This window comes from Myxine glutinosa, chromosome 5, assembly GCF_964187855.1.
Source record: "Myxine glutinosa chromosome 5, kmMyxGlut1.1, whole genome shotgun sequence".
NCBI classification, from domain to species: domain Eukaryota; kingdom Metazoa; phylum Chordata; class Myxini; order Myxiniformes; family Myxinidae; genus Myxine; species Myxine glutinosa.
The window spans coordinates 152,545,587-152,569,892 of record NC_136265.1 but is presented as its reverse complement, the minus strand read 5'-3'; the positions used below and the strand labels follow the sequence as shown (position 1 = coordinate 152,569,892).

At 47.6% G+C, this 24,306-nt stretch overlaps 1 protein-coding gene across 5 annotated transcripts in view; it reads right to left on the bottom strand.

The window, feature by feature from the left end:
• Positions 1-8,107: 8,107 nt before the first annotated feature.
• LOC137426911 (putative RNA-binding protein 46) overlaps positions 8,108-24,306 on the bottom strand; it is an 83,097-nt gene continuing 66,898 nt past the window's right edge. For all 5 annotated transcript variants that reach the window (XM_078778873.1, XM_078778870.1, XM_078778869.1 and 2 more), the window contains exon 7: positions 8,108-8,464. In XM_078778873.1, the coding sequence (XP_078634999.1) occupies positions 8,420-8,464 (45 nt within the window). In that variant the 3' untranslated portion in view covers positions 8,108-8,419. The remainder of the gene's footprint in view (positions 8,465-24,306) is intronic.

Sequence of the window (24,306 nt, the reverse complement as noted above, 5' to 3'; positions counted from 1 at the left end):
GTGTATGTGTGTATGTGTGTATGTGTGTATGTTTGTCTGTGACCGCTGTTTCTCGACAACCACGGGTCCGATATACTTTAAACTTGCCAGGTATATTGCTGGGGACCCGAGGATGTGCCTTTTCAAGGTTTCATATTAATCGGACAAGTACTTACCGAGCTATGGCGATTTCTTTACCAAACACTGCAAGCCGTTCGCTTTGGACCAAACCATTGCATGTAAATAGAGGGGGGGGGGGTTCTGTAGTCGTTGCGAATGGACCAAACCATTCATGTAAATAGAGGGGGGGGGGGGGTTCTGTGGTCGTTACTGCCACGTGGTTTCAAAGTTTTTTTTTGTTGTTGTTGTTTGCACGCATGTTTTTTTGCACCCACGTACGGGCACGCCCTAGGATGTTTACACACACACACCCCTACACAAATTTTTTTTTTTTTTTTTTTTTGGCAAGGAACGGGCACCCACGTACGGGCACGTCCTAGCTTATATATAGTACGGGCATGCCCTAGTCTATCTATAATTCCAGTAATCTCTGTGTGTATGTGTGTGTGTCTGTGTGTCGTTTGTCTGTGACCGCTGTTTCTCGACAACCACGGGTCCGATAGACTTGAAACTTGCCAGGTATATTGCTGGGGACCCGAGGATGTGCCTTTTCAAGGTTTCATATTAATCGGAGAAGTAGTTACCGAGCTATGGCGATTTATTTACCAAACTCCGCAAGCCGTTCGCTTTGGACCAAACCATTTCATGTAAATAGAGGGGGGGGATTGTCACCGTACTCGCAAGCCGTTCGCTTTGGCTTTGCGAATGGACCAAACCATTTCATGTAAATAGAGGGGGGGGATTGTCACCGTACTCGCAAGCCGTTCGCTTTGGCTTTGCGAATGGACCAAACCATTTCATGTAAATAGAGGGGGGGGGATATAATTTTAGATATATATATAGTACGGGCATGCCCTAGTTCAACTAATTTGAATAGAGAAAGGAATCATTCTGCTGTTTTGTGTCACTGTGTGTACCGCAATGAACATGGAGAAAAGAAAGAAAACCAGAGAATTGTCTGAGGAGGTCAGACACAAGATTGTAGCCAAGAATGGACAATCTCAAAGCTACAAGTCCATCTCCAGAGACTTTGATGTTCCTGTGTCCACCGTACGCAATGTTATCAGGAAGTTTAAGGCGCATGGCACTGTAGCCAACCTCCGTGGACGTGGCTGCAAGAGAAAACTTGATCGTATATTGCAGGGAAGGATTGTTCGAATGGTGGAGAAAGCACCTCGATCAACTGCCAAACAGATTCAAGCTCACCTTCAGACACAAGGTACGACAGTTTCAACTCGCACCATCTGTCATCAACTCGATGAAAGGGGATTCTATGGTAGGAGACCGAAGAGGACCCCACTGCTGAGAGAGGGACACAAGAGACTGCAGTTTGCCAAAACACACCTGAAAAGCCAAAATCCTTCTGTGAACAGATGAGCCCAATTTAGAGGTTTTTGGTAAAGAACATCATCTTCGTGTTTACAGAAAACAAAATGAAGCGTTCAAAGAAAAGAACACCTTCCCTACCGTCAAACATGGAGGAGGTTGTGATGTTTTGGGGTTGCTGTGCTGCCTCTGGCACTAGGTACCTTGAATGTGTGCACGGCATCATGAAATCAGGTGAATACCAAGGCATTTTGGAGCGCAATGTTCAACCCAGTGTCAGAAAGCTGGGTTTCCGTCGAAGGGCATGGGTCTTACAGCAGAACAATGACCCCAAACAATTCAAAATGCACCCAGGAATGGTTCAAGACAAAATGCTGGACTGTTCTGAAGTGGCCAGCAATGAGTTCAGATCTAAATCCCATTGAACACCTGTGGGGAGATCTGAAAACAGCAGTTGGGAGAAGGCACCCTTTAAATCTGGGAGAACTGGAGCAGTTTGCACAAGAAGAGTGGGACAGACTGCCAGTAGAGAGGTGGAGGAAGCTCATTCGTGGCTATTGGAAGCACTTGACTGCAGTTATTTTGTCCAGAGGCCGTGCTACCAAATATTAAGAGTATGGTGTCAATAATTTTGTCATTGCCATTTGTTTTTATTTTCTGATTTAAAAGGATATATTAAGTTCTGAATCAAAAACAAAGGTTCTATAATATTAACAGTGAAATAAAGAATTGTGAACACCAAATACTTTTGTCAATTTCAACTTTTTAGAGAAAATTGTGAGTTATTTGAAAAAAGTGCAAGGGTGCCAATATTTTGCCATGAATGGACCTTGTTGTGGCTTTCTGTGTACAGCTGCTCTGACGCGAGTTTTTTTTACAATCTGATAGGAGGTCTCATACCTTACATTTTTACCTTGCAGAACCCGACTGGCTCAGTCCGTATGTGGTTTCACCCACCCACATGAGGAGATATAACCCAACACCTACATAATGTGTGTGTGTGTGTGCGTGTGCAAGTCGGTTTCACCCACCCACATGAGGGGTGGATACAATTGTACGACGGAGGATACTTTAAGACCCGATAGATGCCCGTTCCACCTCCTGAAGCCCAGCCACGTGTGCAGATAGCAGGCAAAAACAGCATACATGCATGCATGTGCACACACACACGAAGGTGGATGCATTGAGACCTGGGAGGGCTCCGTTCCACCTCCTGAAACCGGCATATGGAGATAACAACCAACGACACAGACACACACCAAGGTAGAAACAGAATGCATGAGTCACCTCCTCTCAGGATATAAAAAAAACTCATGTCAGAACAACTGTTCACACAAAGGCACAACAAAGAATGTGGAGTAATCCACAGGGACATCTGCAAAAAAAAAACTCATTCAAAGAAAATTTATGGAAACATGAACCAGAAACGATAATTGAAAACAAGGATTTAATGCTCACATATGGCCTGACGATCTCAATGATCGTGAACATAGAAAACAAGACATCTGCAAATAAACGCGATCGCCAAGAGTAAGCCTCACCTGGCACTCACGATCCAATGATGGTCTTTTCGGACCTCCATACCTTGATCTTCAACATTTAGGGACAGAGTATAAATTAAAAACGTGTCCCCATCTACAATCTATCCCTAAAACTCAACGTCATGGAAATAAGAAGAAAACTACTCAAGTCATGATCAAAAATATGTTTTTTGTTAATTAGGTAACAATCAGAAAAAGTAGGTGAAGGACACTAACCGGATATAAGGTGGAGAACTTCAGTGCAGATATGCTATTACGATGCAAGGACATATTAGAAGGCCAGGCAGTCTTTGAGATTCCTTAGTGGCAAAAATGAGCGATGACAAAAGTTATTTTTTTGGATCCCCATATGACCTTAACCTTTAACTCTGACGAATATGATGGCAATTAAACGACCAGATATAGTACATACTACATAGGTACAAAAAAAAAAACCCAACACGCCATGCTAATTGAGGGGTACCCAACAGTACCCAGAAATTTTGGCCAAAACAATGCAAAGTTCAAGAAAATGCTCAAATACCAGGATCTCAAAAATGAAGTAAAAAGATCCCGGAAGCTGAAGCACCGAAATTGTAAGTCATTATTTTTTTTATTTTTAGCCGTGTCGCAGACGCTGGTCATAGAGTGCCCTCTGCTGTTGTTCTTGTTCTTGTGCTTCTTCTTCTTGTTCTTGTTGTTCTTGCAGAGAAGACAAAACCTCAAAGCTCCACCCATTCTGGGAACCATAGCTCCACCCATTGTGGGAGTGGCTTCATATAAACAAATATCCACCATTTTATTAACTCGCATAGCTTTGAGGCCTGTTTTGTAGGCCCGTGGTGTCTTGCTCTCTCACAGTTTTCTTTCAAATCAAATTCGATATATCATTTCATTTTTCACAGTCGCTAACATAGTTTTAGACTCGGTTGAAAAAAAACGGGAAGAAAATCCAATGAAAGTTGCCCTTTATAGAACGAAATGAATTCTCAAAGGCCTGTAACTTCAAGTCCATTGAGTGGAAATGGGCCAGGGGTAGCTCTCGGCTGAAATTTACATTGTCTGGGAAAAATTGGCAAGGAAGGTCGAGACTGGCTTGGACCAGCCTGCAGTGAGTCAAGAAGCACTCAAGGCTAACATGACCAACAAAATTGAAATGGCCCAGGCCAAGTTCAAGGCTGGTTTGGATCATATGGAAGAAAGCCAAGCCACTGAAGGCTTAGCTTTGAGGAAAGATGGCCACACCCAGAATGAAATAGCTGCAGGACAGGATGAAGGTCAGAGACATGAGGTGACCAGCCAGCTCAAAGTTTTCAAGGACTTGGATGGTCTGTGGATCAAGGTCGAGAGGGACATGGACATTTTGCTGGGAAAGAGATGGATGAGGATCTGCAGACCCATCAGAATAAAGTAATGAGTATCTTGCAGGTCTAAAACGGATGCCTGGATGCTGCCAAGGAGAGGCACAACATCTTGGCAGAGAGGTGTCCTTGAGCAGAGGAGGAATCTGGCTCAATCCATGGGTTGGTCATCACACCCACCCATGGGGAAAAGGATGAGTGGACAGTAGGGTCAGGAGTGATGGAAGAGGCAGTTGTCGAGCCAGCAGGGGAAGTGGGAGAGCCAGTGAGGGTGATGTTAGAGCATGTGGAAGTACAGTTATATCCAGTAGGGGTAACATTAGAGCCATTTTGAATGGAGGAGGTAGATACACAAGTGGAGTTAGGGATAAAAAGAAGGGGAGTGGTCATAGCAATAACAGGAGTGTTAGGAAGACAGGCCAGATGTGTCTGCCAAAGTAGCGACATAGGGTAAAGAGACAAGAGAAAGCCACAAGACAGAGGGACTACTAGGTATATGGGGTGGACAGTACATCTATAATTTAGAACAGTAAAGTGATGCAGAAGATGGGGCAGTAGCGGCAGGGTGAGAGCTAGGGGGATTAGGCTTTCAAGCCAGAAGCCAGTTTGATTTAATATCAAGCCAGAAGCCATGGCGATGACTTGTGGCACGGCCACAAGATGGGTAGGCATGGGGGATAGCCAAAAGTCGAGTATGTGGATAGTTTGCCTCATAAGTGTGCACCAAATTGGTGAGAAAGACTGCGATGCTTATCCGATTAGCACAACACTCTCCACCAGGACCATGTGGTGGTGTCCAACACTACCCATGCCACCTAAAGCAACACATCCAGTCATCCTAGCTGCTCGCATGGAGAAGAGTGAAGCGGGGGGTATTACAAGTCATACCAAAATTGCCAATCCTGGGGGAATTATCCCGACTCTAAGGACGGGTTCTTCATTAATTCGGGATTCTTCACTAATTTCGTATAACTCAAGATTAAGTGCACATGTAGATGCATGATGATTTGCAAAATTCAGAATATTATGTACTGTCATGCTCAGAGTCAAGCACAGAATTTGAAGTGAATCAACATGGAGGAGGTTGTAGCATAGACCTTTTGAAGTCTGCACATATCCATGTGGCTTTCCAAACCTATCGAGCAGCGAAGAGTTTGTTTCACATTGATTTAAAAAGGGTTAAAACCTTGGCATTTGTATTTGAACAGCCTACGGCAATAGGACATTTGGGCAAGCTGAACTTTAAGCCCTTTAAGCTTCAGCAGTTTCAAGTTGAACATTTTGTGGACAAGCCTACTCCTTTCCCCCCGTTTATGTTACACAAAAGTTAGTCTGTGGTACATCTGTGTTCGTCTGTGTTACACGACCACCCCCACCCGCCAAAGTAGGTATTTGCTCTTTTCTCAAACTGTATACATCATTTCAATGAAACTTCACCACAACCTTAATCACTGTGGAAGTGTAAATTTATGAAGCAAGTAATTTTATGAGCCACAACCTGCTTTCCTAGTCTGCAAGATTTTTTGTGGTTTCCATGCAGAATGTGGGATTTTCTACAGTTGGCAAGCTATCTCCAACACTGACTAGGTTCGTTTGCTCGAGAAAAGTAAAACTCTTACTATAAGGCAATGGCAGATCGCATATTGCCATGACAAAATCATTTTTCTAACTGAGGGGAATATGTAATACAGATGGGATGTGTTTTTGGAAAATAATGTAATGTTAGATCAAGTATGTCTTATGGAGTTAGAAAAGCAAATTGGAGAAAAGGGTAGTTTTCTTTTAATAATTGAATAATACAACTGGAGCCATAATGTCTACCGAGGCTCTTTGAAGTGATTTGCTGGGTTATCGAGGCTTACTTGCCAAAGCGCTTGGTAAACAAATGCTCGTTATGACAAATCGTTTCAGCTCGAGGTCTTGGCACTAAAGGGCTTTAGATTAGCACTAAACTACCATTGTTTTAATAAATTAATGTAAATATTTGTAGGGTGTGTCCCCTCCCACTTTTGCCTACGTGACTTCTGGGGGATGGTAGTTCCGAAGTCCATTCTCAACTTAATGTTACAACTAGGTTTTGAGAAAAATTATGTATAGAACTAAAAATTGCGTGCAGTATTGAGTTTTAAAATAAAACTAAACTGAACAACGGTTCGGAAATAATAAAGTATAAAATCCATGTAGGCTAGCTCTCTGCTTCTCAGTAAAATCTTTTGTGGGATTGCAGTATGATTTGACTTATGAGGGAAAAGATGAGTTTGCAGATTGAAAAAGGATGGGATTGCCATAGCTATTGAGTGACTGTTTTAATTAAATAAGGACTTTTCTTATTTAATTGCATGCCTATTTTGAAGTTTTAACATGACTTATCAAAACTCATGTTACTAGTGTGTTAATTCGCAATATGGTATAATAACCCTTGCATCAAACAATAAATGAATTACAGATAAAACCACAAAATGGTAAATCATTTGGTATGGTTTTAATAATAAAGGCACTGTAATTATTTTATGACTAAGGATAATATTGTTAAAAACAATGTGCTTTGAAATAAAGTAAGTGGTCTTTGTTCTTGTCATGTCGAAAATGAGTAAAAGATATATCCACTTCGCTGAGAATGACCTTCAGATGTTCTTGAAGTCTTCATACGGGATTAGAGAGACGGGGGCTCCGAGGTGTTTGGCAGGAGACAATGGAAAAGCAGAAAACTGCATTAAAGAATTTGAAATGCAAACCTGCTGTCAGCGGGGAGCACCCTCATCCCCGACACTTGCTCCCTCCCACCCAAACTTTGCCCAACCAATCCCATTGCTCTCCTCCCCTCTCTTCGCTCCTCCCCCCTCCACTTGCTCCCTCCCACCCAAACTTTGCCCAACCAATCATACTGCTCTCCTCCCCTCTCTTCGCTCCTCCCCCCTCGAAAATGTATAAAAATCAGAACGGATGACCAAATAGCCAGGATTAGCACTGGGTCTGTAAGATGTTGGTTTGTTGTACTTAGGATGTTTTACTTGGCTGGTCGATTCTGTATGTTTACACTGTATGTTAACTGTACTCTATGCATGCTGGTGTTTGGTGTGGCATTTCTTTGTGCATCCCTACTGTACCAGGATTTCACTTGGGACCTTCTGTGAATCTTGAAATGTAATTTGTGAATGGTAATATGGTTTGATAAAGGTTATTGTTTCTTGCTGTGTATTTCCTTGTAGACAGAAAGTGTTGTCCTCCTCGGGAATTAAAATTTGTGACTTCTGACAAGTTTATGGACATTGAATTTTTGGTTCATCTATTACATACTACTGTTGGAAAATATCCCTAACATCACCCGTGATGTACCAGTTTGTTCAAGGCATTAGAATTATTGGGGTCTGAGGAGGTATATGGGGTGGGGTGGGGCTTGCCCCCAAAAAGAGGTATTTTTTTGTTTGTTTAAAGTCTTATGATTATGTTAGTATGATTCTACATGTTGCCCTGTCTTCGAGCAAACATTGAAATTGGTTTAAAATACCTTTAGTCAGTGTAGTGTACTGTTTATTCTACCAGGTGAGTGTTAGGGCTATTGCCCCCATATTTACTTCATTTTACCATCCACCATTCTCGATTCCATACTGAGCCGAGACCTCAAACAAAAACCATCATTGTCACTGATGGTCTGTCCTGTACTTAATTTGACATGTGATTTATATGCAAGGGAGTCTTTTTGTGCAATTTGTAGTTTTTACACTTCCTGGGCACTTTTGTGCTTTCAGGCAACAGTGAAAAAAACAGGGCATCTTAGTTCAATTCAAAAAGGGTCAGAAGTCAAAATCATAATCTTTAATAAACAGATACCTCCCACTTCATTCAATCAAAACCAAAGCGAGCAGAAATCATTTAACAAAAGTATGAAGCATCTACTTAGCTACACACACGTCTGCAAGAACCAGCAATCAAGAAAAATAGTACATCAAAAGTGTAAAACATAAGAAGGTTGCAAAGTCAAACAACCTGACATTTAAAAATGCAAAACAATTACCATGACTAAAGTCGTTAATTCAGAATGATAGAAATTCTCATTTGTGGAGAGGTCTTCGAGCTTGCAGAACTGCCATTTATTGCGCTTCCTCCAAGATGCTAAAACAAAGGAAATGGGATAAAAGAATGGCGTAGATCCTGAACCTGCATACCACAATGGCAAATATACATTCAAATATATGACGTTTACTGAATACAATCAAAGTATCAACTTTGGCGTTATATTCAATTCTTAGAAAATGCCTTGCAAGGTAGAAGTTACAACTGTGTATGTATGTGTGTGTATATATATATATATATATATGTATATATATATATATATATATATATATATATATATATATATATATATCTATATATATATATATATATATATATATATATACAGACTTGGCATTTAATATGGATTTTTTTTTTTTTCTTGACTTGGGTTTACTTTCTGAACTCAGTATATCAATCTGGTGTTTCCTTTACGCTTCGGTGATTTCTTTGTTAAAAGAACCATGTCACTGATTGTCTGTCGCAGCAAGAAGTCAATAACAGGATTATATCACAGGTGGCGTGACAAAATGTACGGACAGGTACATTTGACGATTGGTTTCACAATCAGGTATATAAGGGTTGTTGCATTCTGTATTAGTGGAAAACAACTGCTGCACGTCTACAAAAGTTATTGCCGCTTCCCCCTGGAGATGGTCCGTCAACTCGACAATGCTGTTTGTCATTTAGTGGTGGCTTTACGAAATTCCGGCATGAAACAGCGTGCTATTGCTCGGCAGTATGGCATCACTCAAGGTCAGGTGTCAAAGATCCTGAAACGAAATGCTCAGAGGGGTGTCCCTACTCCAATACCGAGGCCAGGACGTCCCCGCAGAACCACAAGGAGGGATGATCGCCAGCTGCACCGGTTAGTCTGCAATGGCTGTACCAAGTCAGCTAATCGGCTTAGGGCTGAGTGGCAGCAACTGACAAATGTGCCTGTATCCAGAAGGCTAGTCAACCAATGACTGGTTCAAGCAGGCTATCGTGCCATGCGTCCCCTGAGAAAGCCACGTCTGACCAGACAACACCGCCAGCGCCCATTGCAGTGGGCCAGAGAGCACCGTCAATGGTAGCCAGGACACTTGAATCACGTGATCTTCAGTGACGAGTCTAGATTTCTGGTCTATCGTCAATATGGCCGCGTCCGAGTGCGCAGACAAGTGCATGAAGCCGACAACGAAGATTGTATAGTGCCAAGAGTCCAAACTGGAGGTGGTGGGGTGACCGTTTGGGCTGCTTTTCATGCAGGGGGCAAAACTGACGTGGTTGTTCTGAATGGAAACCTGAACCAGTTCAAGCACAGGGCCATTCTGGAAGAAACATTGCTTCCATTTGTTCGTGCAGCCTTTCGAGGAAACTTTGTCTTCAAAGATGACAATGCACGGCCTCATCGTGCTCTCATGATTCAACACTTTCTTGCTGACCGTGGTGTAGAGCATATGGAGTGGCCTGCCATGTCCCCAGATATGAATCCGATAGGGAACTTGTGGGCAGAATTAACACGTCAAATCGACAACTTGGACCAGCAGCCTGCCTCTGTGCATGAATTGCAGCAGGCTATTGTAACTGCATGGCAAGCGATTCCTGTCCAAACGTTGGCAAATCTCGAGAACAGCATGGCTCAACATGTACGTGCTCTCCTGAATGCTCGTGGGGGTTACACGGAGCAGTGAACTGTAATTTTACTGTCCGTAATCCTAGTCGTAATTTAACTTTTGTTTTTGTTAAAAAAAAATTTTTGGCTAATGTGCAAAATAAAGAGATACTTCTGGAAAACGCACAGAAGTTTAACACAGTACTGTCCGTGAATTGAGTTTGATATCAGTTTACATCACTTTCAAGGATCAATTTATTTGCTTCGAAATGTCAAATGTGGTTTTTGTTTCTTTTAAAGGTCACATTACCAAAATCTAGAATAATTTCAACATAATTCCAATGAACTTTTGGTTCTAAGTCATCTTGAAAAGTAAGTTCACCCCAACAAAAAAAAAAATCCATATTAAATGCCAAGTTTGCATATATATATATATATATATATATATATATATATATATACGTATATATATATATATATATATACTGTATATATATATATATATATATATATATATATATATATATATATATATATATATATATATATATATATATATATATATATATATATATATATTGTTGCGGATATGGGATTTACATCCATCCATATCCGCTTGTAAATATTCCCCTATTTCCTCAATACTTCCCAACTATCCCCAATCCCCCATTCCCTAGTCCCATTTTCTGTAAACAACACTCTGTCGACCCGACCTCCCCCTATTTCCGCCATTAAATGTCGTGCCCAGGTTCACCGCATCTCATGTAAGACAACTATAGGACATCTTGCTAGTTATTCTTAGTCTATGTCAGTTAAGGACTCGTTTCCATTAATTCTGACCCTTCGTTGCACCAGAATGTGATTGTATGGCACCGTTAGGAAGTTTAGGACCTCCCAATACCTCCCCGCAGCTCTTCCTCACGGTTCAGCAACAACAACAACAGCAACGGCGTGCACAGGGAGTGCACGTCCTCACTCCGGCTTGGTTGGTAGGGGGTGTTGGGAGGGCATGAGGCCTTCCCAACGAGCCGCCATCGAACATGTGCTCGACGGGGTTACCAAATAGTGGCTCCCTGTCAGCTCCTCGTCAAGGGCGGAGCCCGGTAACCCCCGCACCCAATGGAAGCGGCGGACCGGCCCCAGGGGGGCGGAGCCAACCAGCCGAGGGCGTGTCACTCCCCGCTGAGCATGCGCAGGAAGAGGGAGGTGACGTCAGATGCGCGCTGAGCTTGGAGCAAGCAAGACGTACCCTCCGAGCGCTGTGAGGCCTCCCCGCATCTCTGGACTGGACCGTGCTTTATCCTGTCCCCGAGCCAAGGTGCACCTTGTGCTATCGACTACCTGTCCCTTCCTGCCATCAATCCCTGTGTAAGTCAGCCTTGTTCCGTTTGTCTGTGGTCTGTCTGGGTTAAGATAAGACGGTATTTTTTGTGCCTATCTCTTCTGTGTCTTTTACCTCACTCTACCGTGTAATCTATCCCCTTTTCTCCACCACTGTAATTATACCCTCCTCCGGAGGTCTTGAGAACTGTACCCTTGCGTCGTTTCATCTATCCCAGTCGTTGTGTCCTTTCCATCATTGATTTAGTATAGCGCGATTTGGGCAACGTCTGGGTGGAATCGGGGTCTAGTCGGGGAATAACTGTTCGGTCGCGGTCATACCAACCGCTCGGTCAAAAATAACATCCAAACCGCGTCCGTAACAATTGGTGTCGAGGAGTGAGATTCGAGGCCCGAACCAAATTTTTTAAAAAAACATCTAGGAAAAAATTTGGTCAAAATTATAAAGTACCGAAATTTGATTTTGTTTTACAAAAAAAACCCCGAATTTTGAAAGTCACGCAATGGCAGATCAAGACGGCTGGGTTCCGGTAGAGGAGAGTGGGGTAGAATCGTCCCAGGACCCCAGGGAAGAAGTGGGGAAAATGGTGGAGGAGAGTAAAGAAGGTGTGGTTGAGGGGGTATCAGGTGCACAAAATGGCGCTCTCGCGCACGTGGTTACAGCGGCACCAAATTTTGCCGCGCCCGTGACCGTAGCAGCGGGCTTTGATGTGGGGGACTTCATGGCGCAATTCACCGAGATGCTGAGAATAGAGGGGGAGAAATTGAGTAATAAAATGGAAGCAATAACGAACGGCTTGGGAAACCAAATTGAAGCAATAACCAACAGAATGGGTGACCGCATGCAAAAATGTGGGGAGACCATGGATCGCATGGTGGGCGAAAGGGTCCCAGGGGTGCACGAGGAGGTAACGCGGGTCGAGAAGCGCTGGTTGAGCGAAGTGGAGGAAAGCACGGGTAACCGGACCGGGGTAGAAATCGCGACATGGGGTTTGGAAAAGCCGGCGACCGATGAGGTAGAGGGAATTTTATTAAAGCCAACGGTCGTCGAGGTGAGTAAAGAAAAAGTGGAAGTGGGCATTGAAATTGAAGAGACCGGGGACTTAGAAAACCACTCGCGGTGGGAGGAAAAGATGGAATATGTGCAAAGTCCCTGCTCACATCACGATGCTGTGCTTAACCCGAATGGAAGTTTGCAGGTGCGCGTGGAGAAAAGGATCCCCCAGGTGAGTCGTGCTGTATATTGTGCGGGTAGATTTTGTAAGAGGATGTTTAGCGACAAAAGAATTTTCGCGCGCTTGGGATCGAGGAAGCATCCGGGCGTTGGTGAAGGGTCCCGTGTGAGTGGAAATGGCACGCGTGGGAGGAAAAAGTGTGCGTCGGCGAGTGGGTGTGTTATAAAGTGTGGGAGGGAAACCGAGTGCGAGCGAGAATGCACGTCGGGGTGTACGGAGTGTGGCATGAGGAGTGAGTTGGTGGTGGAGCGGGTGCGAGAATGCACGCTTGGAATGGTCGAGGGTGTGCGAGGAAGCACACCTGAGTTAGTGGTAGCGCGGGTGTGGGAGAGCCCATATGAGCGCGTTAGTGGGTGGATGCAAAGTGCACGCCCATGGTGAGTGTAACGGAGGAGAGGTGTGGACCAAAGTGTGCGCAAGAGTGTGCGCGAGAGGTGTGGTGTGTAACAGGGAGAGCGTTGGTGGAATGTACGAACGGCGTTGGAACGCCGGGTTTTGTGAGGGTGAAAGGGGTAGCGTATGCGTGTGAGCATGCAAGTGAAGCATCGACGGGAACCGGGTTAGCGGTTAGGGCGACGGATAGCCGATGCGAGCACTCGGGGCGCGGCGTGCTTTGTTGGATGCAGGGCCCGGCGCGGACCGATGCTGCGTCGCTTCTCTTCGAAGCGTCGTTGCCGATTCGGGCTTGGCCCCGCCCTGCAAGGTCGAGTCCGGGCCTTGGCGGGCGAGGCGACCGGTACGGTTCAAGGGCGAGTGGGAGGAAGCGGAACGGTGCCCCCTCGCGGGGACGGGGTTCCGACCGGGGGAGATTGAGCCATCGGGCCCGGGACCGCAAGGTGCCGCGCCGAGATGGTGCGTGGAACCTCGGCCCAACCAAACCACCTCCCTTGAACCGAAAGCCGGACGGATTCAACCTGCAGGCGACCAAACCACCCGAATTCATTGCTCGGCTTTACGAACCGAGTTTAATGATGTCATGACGCACCGAGGCTAGGATATAGCGGACTGTGATGATGATGGTAGTGATTTGATACGAAATTTATAATAGTGGGTAGAATTGGCAGTAAATGGAAAATTTTTGAATTGGTTGGAATTTGGACGAGCAAAATTGATAGTGGGACCTCCCCGATGTGGTGGGATGGGCAATCCACCATCCCTCACGGCGAGAGGGGGCAGATGCGCTATAGATTATGGGGTGTATGGCAGTGAAAACTAGCCCGGGTGGGTTAGGATATTGTGTGTAGGGATCTAGCGAAGATGACATTAGGTAACGTTAAGGTTAGTTAGTGACAAGGATACCTGTAGAGGGGACGCAGGTAGATTAGAGTGGATGATAATGACGAGGGAGCGCAATAGTTTAAAGGGACGACTGGGAAGCGCAAGTTTCAGAGGGGAGTAGTTAGATGAGATGATGCTGTGTGAGAACTGGACAGGTGTGTGGAGCAGTGTATGAGTAGTGAGTGTTGTGGATCAGCGCGAATGCGCTTGGGGGAGAGAAGGGTGCAGGCGGCACAAAGTATGAGAGCACAGGTGTGCAAGTACAGGTGTGTGGAATACATGGAGTATTGGAATGAGTGGTGTGGAGAGAGTTGGAGTAAGTGGTACGGAGTGGTGTGCATGGTGCGAAGGTGTGGATGGGGGAAGAGTGGACCCCTTTCACGAGTACCCGGGGCGGGTAGTGTAAGTGTTAGGTAGAGGGTATAGGTAAATTGTGGTTGGATATTGGCATCTGTGGTGCGGGTGGAAGAATGGTATTTGGATGGGTGCATTAGTGTTGTGGAAATGGCTGGGCGTGTAGCCTGTTAGTGTGTGTAGTTGGTTTGGGCACTCCACCACTGTGAGGATGTCGGCCAGGTGAGGCCGCAGGTGGCCTCTGGGAGCCGGTAGTTGTGGATGGGGCCCGAGGATCCGGAGGACGGACCCGGGTAGCCCAGTGCCAGAGGGCACCGAGTGGGGTGACAGAGCCAGGAGGGGCCTTCCCCAGTAGATAGGTTAGGTTAAGGAGCAGGTAAGCTCGGGTGGCAACTGCATTGGTGGAGGTGTGCAGGTGGGTAGACCTGCTGGGAGAGCTACACGTCACAGCCCAGAAATTGTGCAAGGGCACCGGGAGATGAATCGGGGGAGTGAGACCCCAAATTGATGAGCACCACAGTTTGGTCAATGGGAATTGGTTTTTAGAACCCATAGTGTAAGCTGGCCAATGGATTGGCAGGGAAAGACCCCGGGTAGTGTAAAGTGTGTTAAAGTCATTTAGAGGATAGTTAGGATTGAAGTCTCCTCGCACCATCTGCATCCACTCACCTGAGATGTCGTACCTCCACACCATGCCATGTTTTGTTATTTTATTGTGCAGATGTTTGGAATGTGAGACGCATCATGACGTGGGTGTGACATTGTGCTTGATGTTCCATCTCTTCCTCCTTATGAGGATTGATGACGAATTGGGTGATGGCAAATTTTGGCTAGAGGGATTGTGGTGACGAATTTGGTGTAAGGGAAATGTGGGGAAGACGTGACAGTAGCGACGAATTTGTAAATGTGTAGATTTTGTAAATATGGGGTAAGGGCAAGGGTAGTGTAGGTGACAGGGGGGGTGACGTACGGTAGGGACGAGCTTTCTCATTTCGCTCTCCGTACGCATTTCACCTTGCATTGCCTTATTGACGTGTACCCTTGTGACCTTACCCCTCGCTCATTTGTCTTTCCCCTTTTTTCTCCCACATGACCTGTGCGCCATTGGGCGCCGAGGGGAGCGTGCGTGGGTCGGCCATTGTGCGCCCGGAACTCTCAGAACCAGCTGTCTGCATCGATGCACCACATTATGGACCACATGTCTGTGGCCGAGCCCCACTGATGGACCCCATGGGTTGGGGCATGGCCCCTCTGCTGGAACCGGCCATGAGGGCCCGAAATCTTGCTGGCGGACCTTGGCCACAGGGCACCGATGCCCCACAGGTGAACCACACTAGTCGGCCCTGTGGGCCATAAATAAATAAAAATGGACACGTTGGGTGCATTTCATTTTATGCTCAAATAGGCCGCCAGTAAGAAAATGAAAGGAAATGACAACATCTGGAAGAAAGTAAATAGCCAGCAGAGGGAGCCGAAGAGCAAGAGATCACCTGCAGGGTTAGGGGTTGTTGATTTATTTTTTATTGTTGAACATTGATGAACAGTGATGACTGCACCGATTGGTGCTTGGGTGTGTATTGATGCGTTTTTGGGTGCTTTAATGGTGCATTGATGCAGAGCAGACTGTCTCCCCCCCAGAAAGAACAATCACAGGTCCTGGGTTAGTTTTGTAAATAAAGTAAATAATGCACCCCACCGTCAATGTATAGTTTGAAGACCATTCCGCGATTCGGTTATCCTGTGGGTGTGTTTCTGTGAGAAGTGGGCAACGTCGCAGGGGGACATATTTACTCATTTGTGAATATCTGTAAAACTGTCGCACTCAGGGTTGAGTTAATAGTAGAGGGAACTACATCTGAGTGCCACACTAAAGTAGGTAAAAATTTATCGGGTCGGGCCACCCCGAGGTAGAGAAGGGTGCAGTGTTGCGGATATGGGATTTACATCCATCCATATCCGCTTGTAAATATTCCCCTATTTCCTCAATACTTCCCAACTATCCCCAATCCCCCATTCCCTAGTCCCATTTTCTGTAAACAACACTCTGTAGACCCGACCTCCCCCTATTTCCCCCATTAAATGTCATGCCCAGGTTCACCGCATCTCATGTAAGACAACTATAGGACATCTTGCTAGTTATTCTTAGTCTATGTCAGTTAAGGACTCGTTTCCATTAATTCTGACCCTTCGTTGCACCAGAATGTGATTGTATGGCACCGTTAGGAAGTTTAGGACCTCCCAATACCTCCCCGCAGCTCTTCCTCACGGTTCAGCAACAACAACAACAACAGCAACGGCGGCGGCGTGCACAGGGAGTGCGTGTCCTCACTCCGGCTTGGTTGGTAGGGGGTGTTGGGAGGGCATGAGGCCTTCCCAACGAGCCGCCATCGAACATGTGCTCGACGGGGTTACCAAATAGGGGCTCCCTGTCAGCTCCTCGTCAAGGGCGGAGCCCGGTAACCCCCGCACCCAATGGAAGCAGCGGACCGGCCCCAGGGGGGCGGAGCCAACCAGCCGAGGGCGTGTCACTCCCCGCTGAGCATGCGCAGGAAGAGGGAGGTGACGTCAGATGCGCGCTGAGCTTGGAGCAAGCAAGACGTACCCTCCGAGCGCTGTGAGGCCTCCCCGCATCTCTGGACTGGACCGTGCTTTATCCTGTCCCTGAGCCAAGGTGCACCTTGTGCTATCGACTACCTGTCCCTTCCTGCCATCAATCCCTGTGTAAGTCAGCCTTGTTCCGTTTGTCTGTGGTCTGTCTGGGTTAAGATAAGACGGTATTTAAGTGCCTATCTCTTCTGTGTCTTTTACCTCACTCTACCGTGTAATCTATCCCCTTTTCTCCACCACTGTAATTATACCCTCCTCCGGAGGTCTTGAGAACTGTACCCTTGCGTCGTTTCATCTATCCCAGTCGTTGTGTCCTTTCCATCATTGATTTAGCATAGCGCGATTTGGTCAACGTCTGGGTGGAATCGGGGTCTAGTCGGGGAATAACTGTTCGGTCGCGGTCATACCAACCGCTCGGTCAAAAATAACATCCAAACCGCGTCCGTAACAATATATATATAGTAACGGATTTGGGAAACCCTGCACTTGGTGTAATTGTTGGAAATATCACCCTCTGTAAATAGTAATTCTTTGTAAATACCTCCATTTGTGTAAAGGTCAAAGGTCGTCCCCTTAGCTAGTCCATGTACAAGCACGTAGCCAATCATAGAACCTCTCTATAGTTATTTCTTTATTATGTGCATCAGTTAAGGCTCTGTTTTCCACTAGTTGACATTGCATTGCACCAAATGAAATAAGATAGTTCCCCTTTCAAGTTTCCCCCAAATCGTCTCCTCAAAGTGCAAGTGACAGTTGGGCTGTTTTCGGCGGCGTTGACCGCCGTTGCATTGGGCAGTTTTCATTACCATCATTTTCACCCCAAGACTCCATCGCACACGAGGCCAAGGAAGGGGCAGGAGCCGCCGGATCACGGACGTGGCACCACCTCGTCATCAAAGGTGGAGCCAAAGAGCCCTTGCCCACCAATCAGCGCCGAGGTGAGCAAAAACCGGAGGCGTGGCATAGGAGTTGGCGGATCATCACGCCATGCGCGATATAAGCGCGCACACAAGCCTTTTCGCGGCAGATGCATGACCCAGCTGAAGCAGACAAGAGAGAAAGAGACGTGAGGGGGTGCTCATATTGCAGCAATAGGCCGAGACCCTCTAGGCCCTATTGCCGGTCGGTGAAACGCGAAGCTGTGTTTGCCGGGTTTTCGCCTCGACCCCAAAGCGTGGATCGGAGCGCGCGCTTGGAGCCGGACCTCGACGCCTACCATCTGCCTGGACCCTTCTCTGCCGTCCCAAACCATCCCGGCCATTTCATCCTTTTGTGTACGTGAGTTTGTCTTGTTTGTTCTGTCTGGGGAATAAGTTAAGCCTGTGTAGATAAGCTAAGGATTGCACTGTGTCTTCTTCTTCTTCTGTAAATTACTTTCGTTTCTTTCCTTCTCCTTGGTTTCTTTGGTTTTGTACATAATTAGTAATAAATACCTGTGTTCTTTCTTTACCCCTTTTGCTTCTTCACATTCGGTCGCTTTAGAGATTTCCCCATTGAGTCCCTGTGGTGCGATTTCGGCCAACACTTATGAATCGGGTTAGTCTTTGTTAAATGGCTCGAACGTCGTGTTGCTAAAACCGCTCGGCAACGAGAACATCTAAAACCGGGGTTCGAGAGGTACTTGTCTCCCTGTTCTGCGGAGGGACGGGTAAAGGTATTCGGGATAAACCCTGGACCCATAACCCTGATCCGTTCTATCCCGCGGGAGAGCGTTACAAGTACCAGGACTGGTGGAGACGGCCAGCTTAACAGGACAAGGGGATCAACCCCCCCTTGCTAACGGGAGAGCTGCCCCCCGTTTCCGTAACAATATATATATATATATATACATATAGATATATATTGTTGCAGATATGGGACTTGGCCTCAATATCCGCTTGTAAATACTCCCCTATTTCCCCAATACTCCCCAACTATCCCCAATCCCCCATTCCCTAGTCCCATTGCCTGTAAATAACACTCTGTAGAACCGACCTTCCCCTTTTTCCCCCATTGAATGTCGTGCCCAGGTCCACCGCATCTCACGTAGACAACTTTCGGACATCTTGCTAGTTATTCTTAGTCTATGTCAGTTAAGGACTCGTTTCCATTAATTCTGACTCTTCGTTGCACTAGAATGTGATTATATGGCACCAGTAGTGAGTTTAGGACCTTCCCATACCTCCTCCCATCTTCTTCCCCAAACAACAACTACAACAACAACTACAACAACAACTACAACAACAACAACTACAACAACAACTACAACAACGGCGCGGCGCGGGGGAGTGTGCGTCCTCACACCGGCTCGGTTAGCCGCCATTGACCATGCGCTCCGACGGGGTTACCACGAAGGGGCTCCTTGTCAGCCCCTCATCAAGGGCGGAGCCGGTAACCCCCCCCCGCACGCACCCAATGAGAAGCAATGGGCCGATTCCATCTGGGGCGGAGCTAACGAGCCGAGGGCGTGTCACTCCCCGCCGGATATACGCGGCCACTTACCGGACGTGACGTCAGATGCGCCCCGAGCTTGAAGAAGAGCCAGTCACCACCTCCAAGCGCTGAGCGAGCTCCACGCATCGACCCGGTATTGCAGTACCTCCGAGAACGGTGCACCCCCTCCGAGAACGGTGCACCTTGAGCCATCGACTGCCCGCTTTCCTTGCCATCAATCCCCGTGTGAGTCAGTTTTTGTCCTGTTTATCTGTCGTCTGTCAGGGAATAAGATAAGTGTGTCTAAGTGCCTGTCTTTCTATGCTGTCCCTCTTGTCGTTGTAATCTGACCTTCCGCCCTAATATAACCTCCTCCGGAGGTCTTGAGAATTGAACCCTTGGTGTCGTGTCATTTGAATCCCAGCCGTTGTGTCCTTTTCCTTCATTGACCTAGCGTAGCGCGACTCGGCAACGTTCGAGTATAATCGGGTAACTTGTGCGGACACGGCGGCCATTCCGCTCGGCCCACCATAACATCAAAGTCGTGTCTGTAACAATTGGTGTCAGGAGTGTCGGATTCGAACCTGGGACTAAATTTATTAGGCCCAAATTTTGGAACACCAATTGTACCACTAGGGTAACAATTGGTGTTGGAAGGTAGAATTCGACTCGGAGCGCGTTTACGCGCTCGAAATTATAAAGGCGAAATTTGATTGTGTTTTACAAAATATAAAAACCCGAATTTTGAAAGTCGCGCTATGGCAGACCAAGTCGGCTGGGGTCCGGTAGTGGAGAGTGAGGCAGGGTCGGTCCAGGACCAAATTGAGGGACGTGAGGAGAGCGAAGCAGCGAGGGTAGCAGACGCACAAAATGGCGCCTCGCTGGTCACCGCGCCCGCGACCGTGGCAGCGCCCCTGGTGGATTCGAACCTTTTCCTCCTGCAAATGAGGGCCTTTATGGAACAAATGGGTGAGCGATTGGAGGGCCAAATGGGGGTAATGGGGAACCGGATGGATGCTCAGAGTGAGCAAATGAGGGCTGATAGTGAGCGATTGGAGGGCCAAATGGGGGTAATGGGAAACCAAATGGGGGTAATGAGGGACGAAGCGAGGAGTACCGGTGAGAAGTTAGACAATAATTTTGAGGGGTTAGACAACGGGATAAAAGAGGTGAGAAATGGGTTAATGGGGGTAGAAAACAGAATGGCCGCTCAAGAGAATCAAATGGAAGGGATGCAAAAGGGGTTAGAGGGGGTAGAAAATAGAATGGCTGCCCAGGAGAATCAGATAGAGGGAGTGAAAAATGGGTTAGAGGGGTTAAAAAACAGGATGGAAGGCAAATTGAGGGGCATGAGGGACCAAGCGGAAAGGGAAGTTAAACAAATGGGGCAGCAGATAGAGGGGGTCAGAATGGGGGTAGAAACCAAACTGGATGCTCACAGGGAGGAAATGGAGCAGATGAGGGTGGCATCTGGGCAGGAGATGCAAGTGATGGGAGAGGAGATCAGAAGAGGAGTGAGTGAGGAGGTCGGAGGAGTGCGCGAGGAGGTGAGGCACTGTAAGGAGCACATGGAGAAGGAGGTGAGAAAGGGGACTGTAAAGTTACAAGGGGGCATAGAGGTCCTGACGCAGGAGGTGGAACAGCTGACAGAGGGACAAAAAGAAGTAACGGAGCAGGTTCAAAGGAACACTGCGGTATTAGGAGGGTTAAAGGCGACACAGAAAGAACTAAAAGATGACTTGATAGCGACGAAGAGGGAATGTCAGATGGTACGTGAGGGACTGACAACGAGGTTGGACGAGGTGGTAGAGGTAATGGAGACGAAGGACCGGCAGGTGAGGACGCACATGGAAACGGTCAAGGTAGCCTTGGAGGACGAGCTGGAGGAGACGTACCGGGGAATAAAAGAGGTGAAGCAGAAACTAGAAGAAGTGGAAGAAGGGATGAGCGAAATTAAGAAGCGACGGAGAGGGGATAAGAAAGAGATAAAAGAGGAGATAAAAGAATTGGTCCAAAGTCTGTGTTTGGATCGTGATGATGTGCCCATTAACCGGATGAGGGATTCGCAGGTGATGGAGGAGAAGCGAAGAGGAAGAGGACCCGGTGTAAGTGGTGACCAATATGGTCGTGTGTATGATGCGCCAGGGGATTTAAGAAGCTTGGGGGTCGAGATGGACCCGGGTGTTCGTGAGAGGCCGTTGGTGAAGTGTGCGACAGGTCTGGTGTGCGAAAAAGGAGGTGTGCGAGAAAGTCCGACTCTGGGGTGTGTGAGGAAAAAGTGTGTGCCAAGGAGTGAGGGTGCTGGCGAGAGTGAGTCGGTCGTAGCGCGTGTGCGAGGGAGCACATGGAAGCGCGGTGTGGTAAGTGTTACAGAGGGTGTGACGGGAGAGTGTGCGCAGGAGTGTGCGCGAGAAAGGTGTGTGACGGACAGGTGCATGGGGAAAGAGTGCGCTGTCAAAGGCAAGGAAGAATGCACACCTGTGGTGAGTGTTACAGAGGGTGTGATGGGAGAGTGTGCGCAAGAGTGTGCGCGAGAAAGGTGTGTAACGGACAGGTGCATGAGGAAAGAGTGCGCTGTCAAGAGTAAGGGTGAGTGCGCTGTCAAGAATGGAGGTGAGAGTAGTGAGAGTGACAAGGAGAGTGAGTTGGTTGTGACAGGTGAGCGAGGATGTACACCTGGGATGGAAGGATGCACACCTGGAATGGTAGAGCGTGAGTGGGAATGCACGCTGGAGTTGGTGGTGAGGCACGTGGTTGGGTGTGCGAATGAGAGCACACCTGTGATTGTCACAGAGGAGGTGACAGAGGAGGGGGCGCGAAGAGGTGTGTTGGTGAGGTGTGCGACCAACGAATGTGTGCCAAAGTGTTCGGTGGTCAGGTGTGTGACCAAGGCTGTGAGTGGAATGGGTGTACCTGGGTGTGTAAGGAAAGGTACGAGGAGCATGGAAACGGCTGGATGTGTGAGCAAGGAACGGGCTGTGGGGTGTAAGAATCCAGGTGAAGCATCGACGGTAACCAAGTTAGAGGTTAGGTCGACTTTTAGCCGAAGCGGGCCCTCGGTGCGTGCCGGGCCTCGCTTTGAACGGCCGCGTCCGTGCTCCACTAGGCGGAGCGGGCAGCCCGATAGAAAGGGTCGTCATGGCGACCACTTTTTGTTGAGGCAGTCCGGCAGGTCGAGATCGGGACATTGGATGGCTCCACGCCGAGATGGTGCGTGGGATCTCGGCCCGGGTAAGCCCCCGTCCCTGCACCGAATGCGGGACGTATCCAGCCGCTGGCACCAAACAACCCGCATTCATGGCTTGGCTTTACGAAGCCGGGCTTTGGACAGGAATGGGCGCACCGAGAGGCATTAGTGAGTAGACTGGGTGATGAGGTTAGTGTTTTGGACCCAAAATTAGAGAAAAACAAAATTTGATGATTGGCAAGGGATTGGCAGTAGTGATTGGCAGATGATGGGCAGTGATTGGCAGTGATTGGCAAATTTTTGATTTGTTGAAATTTGATGTGCAAAATTGGTAGTGAGCGATGGGTCCGGTGGGTCAGGGTGGCATCCCTGCCACCCTTCCCAAGTGGGGCAAAGGAGCAATAGATTATGGGGTGTATGGCAGTGAAAACTAGCCCGGGTGGGTTAGGTTATATTGATAGGGCCCTAGAAGATGACCGTAGGTAACGTTAAGGTTTAGATAGTGACTGATACCTGTAGTGGGGACGCAGGTAGATTAGTATGGATGATAATGACGTGGGAGCGCAATAGTTTAAAGGGACGACTGGGAAGCGCAAGTTTCAGAAGGGAGTAGTTAGCTGAGATGATGCCGTGTGTGTGAGAATTGAACAGGTGTGATTGCACAGGTGTGCAACTGGACAGGTGTGTGGAGCAGTGTATGAGTAGTGAGTGTGTGGATCAGCGCGAATGCGCTTGGGGAGAGAAGGGTGCAGGTGGCACCAGGTGTGAGAGCACAGGTGTGTGGAATACATGGAGCAGAGAATGAGTGGTGTGGAGAGAGTTGGAGTAAGTGGTACGGAGTGGTGTGCATGGTGCGAAGGTGTGGATGGGGGAAGAGTGGACCCCTTTCACGAGTACCCGGGGCGGGTAGTGTAAGTGTTAGGTAGAGGGTATAGGTAAATTGTGGTTGGATATTGGCATTTGTGGTGCGGTTGCAGAATGGTGTTGTGGATGGGTGCATTAGTGTTGTGGAAATGGCTGGGCGTGTAGCCTGTTAGTGTGTGTAGTTGGTTGGGCACTCCACCACTGTGAGGATGTCGGCCAGGTGAGGCCGCAGGTGGGCTCTGGGAGCCGGTGGTTGTGAGTGGGTGCCTGAGGATCCCGGGTGTGGATCGGGCAGCCCAGTGCCAGAGAGGGCACCGAGTGGGGAGAGCGCCAGAGGGCCTTCCCCAGGTAGTTAGGTAAGGGTGAGGAGCAGGTAAGCTCGGAGGCAACTGCAGTGGTGGAGGTGTGCAGGTGGGTAGACCCGCTGGGAGAGGTACACGTCGCGGCCCAGAAATTGTGCGAGGGCACCGGGAGATGAATCGGGGGAGTGAGACCCCAAATTGAAGAGCACCACAGTTTGGCCAATGGGAATTGGTTTTTAGAACCCATAGTGTAAGAGGGCCAATGGATTGGCAGGGAAAGACCCCGGGTAATGTAAAGTTGTTAAAGTCATTTAGGAGATAGTTAGGATTGATGAACCTGTCGCACCATACGCAGCCACTTGCCTGTGGTGATGATGATGACTCCACACCTGTGTTTTCTTTGTTTTGTTGCAGGAAATGAGATTGCTGTGGATTTGTGAGACGCATCACGACGTGGATGAGACATTGGGGTGATTCCATCTCTCCCTCCCTAGGAGGGACTGATGATGAATTGGTGATGGCAAATTTTGATGTTGAGTTGGAGATGGCAAATTTTGATGAGAGTTGGAAATAGCAAATTTGATTGGTTAGGAGGGAGAGAAGACGAATTTGGTTTATGGGAGGAACGGGGAAGACAGTAGGGACGTTTGTTGATTGGTAAAATAGATGTTTATGGGTAGTGTTGTGTTGTGTGGATACAGTAAGGGGTAAGGGAGGGGCCATGTAGGTTACCTGGTGGGGGGGGGGGGGGCGTACGGTAGGAACGTACC